General features: G+C 38.6%; 1 protein-coding gene across 12 annotated transcripts in view; it reads right to left on the reverse strand.

The window, feature by feature from the left end:
* The window catches only part of LOC102419227 (testis-specific gene 10 protein-like), a 142529-nt gene that overhangs the window by 4782 nt on the left and 130171 nt on the right, over positions 1-7576 (reverse strand). For 7 of the 12 annotated variants that reach the window (XM_023761516.1, XM_023761512.1, XM_023761511.1 and 4 more), the window contains one exon: positions 5596-6540. The exons of 1 other annotated variant lie outside the window; for it this stretch is intronic. In XM_023761516.1, the coding sequence (XP_023617284.1) occupies positions 6516-6540 (25 nt within the window). In that variant the 3' untranslated portion in view covers positions 5596-6515. Of the gene's footprint in view, positions 1-5593; positions 6541-7576 lie in introns of those variants that run through there. 4 more of the 12 variants (XM_023761508.1, XM_023761509.1, XM_023761514.1 and 1 more) reach the window with 4 other exon arrangements.

Genomic DNA, 7576 nt, shown 5'->3' on the forward strand with positions numbered 1-7576 from the left:
GTTGATATTTGGCTCTGTTGACTAATGAGTTTGCCAACCACTGTCCTAACCCATACCTGCTGAGGACTACCAAAACTTTTCTCCAGCTATGTTTCCCCTCTTGACTCTCAAACCTATAGATTTCTGTATTAGTTCCAAAAGTAATAAATATATCTACTATCTACTCTATACCTGACATTGTATAGAGACTAAGCATATATTATCTCAGTTAAACCACATAATACCATTTTAAGTTAGGTTCTCTTAGACATATACCTTTAATAGATTAGGAAAATAATGTTCAGAAAGCTTAATTTGCCCAAATACACAACTAATAAATATAAAGACATGAGGTAAAGTTAAGCAATGGGACTGTAGGGCCTGTGATCTTAACCACCTATGCTCTGTACCAGGGGTGGGCTGTATAAGGCCAGCCAAATCATTTGGTCTGGCCCTGCCAAGGCATTAGAGGCAAGTTAATTGTTTGTCCAAATATAGCAGGCTAATTTTTAAGTTGATAATTCTGTATGGACCACAAATGGTATTATAAATATCCAAGTGGCCCTTGCCAGAAAAAAAGGTTCCCACCTCTGTCCCATACTCTTTCAATGAATATATGTAATCTGGAAGCCACCATGAGTCTGGCATGGTCTGTACCATGATAAATAATCAGTCTTTCATGGAGCTCACTGCCTAGAAGGTATGTTTCACAAACAAGACCATACAATAAGAATGCAATGAAGCACACTGGATAAGTGAAGTTAAAACAAATAGAAGAATACAAGAAATAAGACTTTAATTTAAAAGAACACACAACAAAAATTTATTAAGCACATACTAAGTGACAGGCACTATGCTAGGTGCTGATGATGCAATGTTTAGGCAAATAAGACTTTTCCAGGCTGGGAGACTGGGGGAGGAAAAATGAGTGATCCAGGCAGAGGAAAGAGCATGTGTAAAGGTCAAGAGATGCAAGAGAATAAACTGTTCCAGGTATTGAAAGCAATTTAATATGCTAAGTGTCTCTCCCTCTGTCAGACTGGTTGCTATGATGCGCACTGACCACCAGGGGGCAGAGGCTCAAGGCAGGAGCTGCCGAGCTGCAGTGACTTGGCAGTGGTGGTTCTCCCGTGACACACCCCGAAACCAGAGAGGAGGGAGCCTGATTCCTCGTGGGGCCACGTGATCCCACCTTCAGCCACGTGTTATGTTGTTGCTGGGGCACTGTTGGCCCCAAATCTGGTTTACTGCACACTTGCACTTGTGTTCCACACCCTGTACGACAGCAACTTTGCAGAGTGCCCTCTCACATTCTGGGATGTGAGATCCCCTCGGGGGATGTCAGAGAGCCAGTTCTGGCCCCACACCCACAAGCCAGGCTGAGGAACCCCACCTGCCAGAGGGACCCCGCTCACTCTGCAGATGCCTTTTGAGCCACGCTGGCCAGGGAGGGACCACGGGAGGTTGGCACTGGGCCCCTAGTTAAAAAATAAAAAGCCAAATCAGAGAGGGGAAGGCAATGTTAAAGAGTTTGGACTTTAGTCTAATGGTAAATTGGTCCGTTAGGAAGAAGTGTGGTCATATTAGTGTTTTAAAACTAGTTCTTTGATTCAGTGTGGAGAATGAATTAGAAGTATGACTGAAAGAGAGAGCAAATAGGAGACTGTCACATCATTCTAGATTAAGAGGTTACTATGGTCTGGATTAGAGCGAGAATAGAGAAAAGTAGATTATTTCAAAGAAATTTAGAAGAAACTCTAATTGTTAGGAATTGGAGGTAATTCCTTCCTTTACTTGTTTCATAGTATTTCAGAATACCTAGTATGTATCAAAGCATTATGCTATACCGTAGGAGATACAATGGTGAAGACAGATATAATCCCTTACCCTGATGAACTTTATAGTAAAGAAGGAAAGACAGATATTAGACAAATAATTACACAAATAATTAATTACAACTGTGATAAGTCCTTCAAAGGAGAAATACTGCATGCTTTTACAGGAGAACCTGATTCAGTCAGACCAATGCTAGAAATCAGAGAAACCTTGAAAAGGTTTAAGTATATTTACAATGTTGCACAACCATTCCCACTACCTAGTTCCAGAACTTATTCACCACCCAAACAGAAACCCTGTGCCCAGTAAGCAGCCAGCCCTCCCCTCCCTGCCATTGCCCCTGGCAAGCACTAATCTGCATTGTCTCTATGGATTTGCCTATTTGAAGATTTCAAATGAATGGAGTAGCAAACTATGTGGGTTTTATCTCTGGATTCTTTCACTTAGCACAATGTGTTCAAGGGCTATCCATGTTGTACCATGTATCAATACATCATTCACAGTTATGACTGAATAATATTCCATCGTAGGGATGTAACATATTGTGTTGATCCATCCATCAGCTGTTGGACATTTGGGTGGGTGGTTTCCGATTAGAGCTAATATGGACATTCATGTACAAGTGTTGTTTGAGCACATTTTCAGTTCTTTTGGGTATATACCTAGAAGTTGAATTGTTGGGTCATATATGTTAACTCTATGTTTAACTTATTGAGGAACTGCCAAACTGTGTTCCACGGTGGCCAAACCATTTTATATTTCCATCAGCAATGTATGAATTTCTCCACATCCTCATTGATACTTATTGCCATATTTTCCATTCTAGCCATCTTACTGTGTGGGGGATTATGTTATAGCTTTGATCTCAATTGCCCTAATGACTAAAGACATTGAGTATCTTCTCATGTGTTTATCAACCGTTAGTATCTCTTCTTTGAAGAATGTCTAAGTCCTTTGCCCATTTTAAAATATAGTGATTTTTTTGTGGTTGGGTTGTAAAATTACATATTCTGGATACTACATCATTACCAGATATATGATTTGCAAATAGGTACTTCCATTATTTGGGTTATCCTTCACTTTTTTAGTAGCATCCTTTGATGCACAGGTTTTTAACTTTGATGAAGGCCAATTTATCTATTTTTGCTGTTTTCATTTAAGTTATATTCAAGAAACAAGTGAAATCCAAGGTCATGAAGATTTGCTTGTATGTTTTCTTTGAAGAGTTTTATAGTTTTAACACTTAAATGTAGGTAAATGCTGCATTTTAAGTTGTTTTTTGTATGTGGTTTGTGGTAAGGATCCAGCTTCATTCCTTTGCATGTGACTTTCCAGTTGTCCCAGCACCACTTGTTAAGAGACTGTTCTTGCCCTGGCCAGTGTGGCTCAGTTGATGGGCATCATTCCATGCACAGAGAGGTCGCTAGTTAGATTCCTCCTCAGGGCCCATGCCCTGGTTGCTGTCTCCATCCCCAGTAGGGGGTGTGTAGGAGGCAGCCAATTGATATTTCTTTCTCATTGATGTTTCTTTCTCTCTTCCTCTCCCTTTCTCTCTCTCTAAAAAAAAAATCAATAAAACTGTTCTTTTACCCTATTGAGTGGTCTAGACCAGTAGTCGGCAAACTCAATAGTCAACAGAGAAAAATATCAACAGTACAACGATTGAAATTTCTTTTGAGAGCCAAATTTTTTAAACTTAAACTATATAGGTAGGTACATTGTTATTAACTTAATTAGGGCACTCCTAAGCTGGTCTTTGCTAAAAAATGTTTCATTTTATAATAATAAAGCCACCAACACAAAATAATTACAATTCTTAAATTGATGACAAAAATACCTGTAGGATTTGCAGCTGGTTGGAAAAATACAGGTAGCTTTATGCTTCGAGTAGGTACTTTTGTCACCCACGCGCGATTTGCGGATGCGACTAGCACTAACCACTGCACATGAGACTGCTGACTGACTGGCTCACTCAACTTGTGCATGAATCGCGCGCGCCTCCCCCGCGCTGTGTATCCCGTGGCCCGCCTGCACCTTGTCTCCCGACAGACACCACCCATTTCTTCTAAGGCCACTTCTTCAAAATAGACTCACCCAGGCCAAAAACCGACTTCTGCTCATGGGCTACAAAGTTTCAATCGCACTGTACGTGCGCGTCCGCACGTGGTATTTTGTGGAAGAGCCACACTCAAGGGGCCAAAGAGCCGCATGTGGCTCATGAGCCGCGGTTTGCCAACCACTGGTCTAGATACCCTTGTTGAAATCAATTGACCATAGAAGCATGGATTTATTTCTGGACTCTCAATTCTATTCCTTTGATCCCTGTTTATCCTTATGTTAGTACTACATTATTTTGGTTACAGCAGTTTAATAGTATGTTTTTGAAATTGGGAAATGAGAATCCTGCAAATTTGTTCTTCTGTTTCAAAATTGTTTGGGCCCCTTGCAATTCATATGACTGTTAAGATTGGCTTTTTCATTTCTGAAATAGATTACATATATATTCCATCGTGATTTCAATAAGAATTGTATTTAATCTGAAGATGGCTTGGGGGAATATTGCCATCTTAACAATATTTGGCTTCCAAAACATGAACACAGGGTGTCTTTCCACTTATTAGGTCTTCTTTAATTTCTTCAATATGTAGTAGGAAGTGACATTTAGGTTGACAAAATTGTGCAGTGAGGAGGAAAGGGAGCGACCTGTGAGATGACATCTGGGCTAAGGATTCAGGCGTCTGACACAGTAGCTGGTGACACTCTATGTGGGAAACAAGGGTAGAGATGCAAGAGGACACATTGTTGAGTTTAGTGTAGATGTACTGAGACTTAGTGCCTGTGAGATATTAACTCAGAACATTAACAATTCTCTTCAAAACACCCTTATTTCGGTGAGAATGGATGTTTTGGATTAAACATGACATTTCAAACTTGAGAACTCTTTTTCAGATTTTTTGTCATCAAAGAAAGAATATGTTTGGTATAGTTTTGGTATTGTGCATTTTATTGCATTCAGTGATCCCAAATACATCAATAGACTAATATATATTTACATTAAGTAATTAGAACCTTATTAAAAATAATGAATGTCCTTAAATATTACTATAAGAAAAAATTTTTTCTTTGAGTTTTAACATAGAATACAGTTGAGGTTTCCCTACCTTTGGATAATATTGGCCCCTTTATACTTACCAAATAATTTTCCTTTTAAATATTCGGTAACTAATGGCACAAGTCAAGTACAGTATACTTTTAATTAAGTGTGGAAATATTTGCTTACATACTTCATTCTTATTTATCTCATGCCCTTTTCCCGACATACTGCCCTCCACATACAACATGTAAAGTACGTGTGACAGGTGACACTCAGCTCCCTGTCAGGTCATCTAGGAGGTGGACAGATTAAAATTAATGTTGTAATGACGTAGTGCTCAGGTCATTGCATCACTAGCAAAGGTTAATTTTGCATATTTATTAAGACATTATTTAATATTAGCACCAACTGTTTTTACCAAAGACTTTTTTCATATTATTGTCCAAAATGTTTATAAAAGGACACCATATTTTAAATTATTCAATTTTTAAACCAATATGTAATGAGTGTCTTGAACTAGATGAATAAGTCTCAAGGTTTTTAAAAATCAAACTAAAGTGAATATGAAGCATGGCCTTATGGCAAAATATCAGAGTGATAATGATTAAACAAGACCTAAACCAGGTCCCCATCCTACATTATTGTAGTCATACTGAATAGTGACTGTATATAATGAGAAACTGTCTACATCCTATGAATACTATTAATGACAGATTTTTAAAAAATAAATGGCAAGAATACAAATAGCTAATATCAGTAAAATGCAGTAGTGTTCAGGCTCTTAATTCAAAGTCAATGGACAGAAAAGATAAGAGATTTAGGGGGGTTTAGGGGAAATAAGGAAGCGCCAATGGAGTGGTTACTCTGAAAACAAACACCTGCCACAGGCAAAAAAATAAAATGGCAATTAAGTTGATTGCAGTACTTTAATGTTTTAAAGAAAACTTATTAAAAATACAGATTTTAAAAAATCTTACATTCTTGACAGATATAGCATCACCTGCCTTTCTAAAAATAGTATGGTAAACACAATTGCAGAAATGTCTGTTAATCAGTGGTACAATATTATGGATTTAAAAATCCTGACACACTCCTATTATCTGCTGTTTTGAAGTCAGATTATGGCCTGGAATTTACATCAGGCTGGGTCCAAAGTGGCATATTGGAACCCAGGCCAGTATCAGTAAACTGTCCCTATTTTGGCAGAACTTCTCCAGCCAAGAGAGGATAAATAACAAAGAAAAATAACCTACCAATTATTTGAGAGACCAAGAAAGGTAAGGAAATCAGTTTTGTAAAAAACACGTTTCCCTCTTTTTTATAAGTTTCTTTATTTACTCCAGATAGTTAACAGTGTTTAATAGTGAAGTAAGTGGATTTTACACTCACTATTACTGTATGGGTAGAAAGAGCCACATGCATTTTTGTTTTTGTAAGTCATCTCTGATCTCTGCAATATGGCACATGAGAACAGAGATTCAGAGGCACAAAGTTAATATATATCTTTAACATTGTCAAGGATTCAAAAATAAATGCAATCAAATAGAAAAAAAAATCAGTTTAACATTTTGACCTTTCCCAAGGATGTGAAGAATCTTTTCGCATGTCAGAAATCTCTATAGCAAAGATTCCTATGAGAGAGAAGAAAATTGTGCACATTAATATTTTTAATTCAAAGATTTCACCATGTATAAAAATATATTCTAATATTACTTCAGGAATACTTAAGATTTTTCCCAACTTCTGTGAAGAAACACAGATACAGTGTATATTTCTTTTGCTCAGTTTTTACAAATGGTGATACATCCATATCTTGGAATCATAGTCAACAATAAAAGGGAATAGATTATTATTACATACAACTTGAATGGATCTCAAGAACATTGTGCTAAATAAAAAAAAATCTATCTCAAAAAGTTACATAGTATTTGTGATTCCATTTCTATAATATTCTCGAAATGACAGAATTATAGAGGTGGAGAAGAAATTAGTGTTTGCCAGGTGGTGGGTGTGTGCTTTAACTATGAAGGGATATCACGAGCTATTGAGTTCCTTGTTGCTTATGGAACAATTCAGTGCCTTGATTGTGGTGATGAAATATGGGTGGTGTGTAAAAAAAGCTGCACACACATGAGTGCATGCAAAAACTGGTGAAAACTGAAAAAGGCCTATGTTAACATTGTACCAATGTTAATTTCTTGGTTTGTAAGATATTGTCATTGGTAAACTAGGGGAAGGCCATGGGTAACTCTCTATAACTATTTTTGCACCTACCAGTTATACTGTAATTCTTTCCAAACTAGAGGCCCGGTACACGAAATTCATGCACTGGGGGGGGGGGGTCCCCTCAGCCCAGCCTGCACCCTCTCACAATCCAGGACCACTGGCTCCTAATTGCTCACCTGCCTGCCTGCCTGATTGCCCCTAACTGGCCTCCCCGCCAGCCTGGTCATCCCCAACAGCCCCCCTCTGCTGGCCTGGTCGCCCCTAACTGACCCCCCCCCCAGCCTGTTCGCCCTTACTGTCCCCCCCTGCTGGCCTGGTTGCCACCATCTGCTGGCCCCTACCAACCAGGTTACTCGTAACTGCATCACACATGCCGACATGGTCTCCCCTAACTGGCTCTCCTGCAAATAAAGTCACCTGCAACTGCTATCTTGTTGGTCT

This window comes from Myotis lucifugus, unplaced genomic scaffold (assembly GCF_000147115.1).
Source record: "Myotis lucifugus unplaced genomic scaffold, Myoluc2.0 scaffold_210, whole genome shotgun sequence".
NCBI classification, from domain to species: domain Eukaryota; kingdom Metazoa; phylum Chordata; class Mammalia; order Chiroptera; family Vespertilionidae; genus Myotis; species Myotis lucifugus.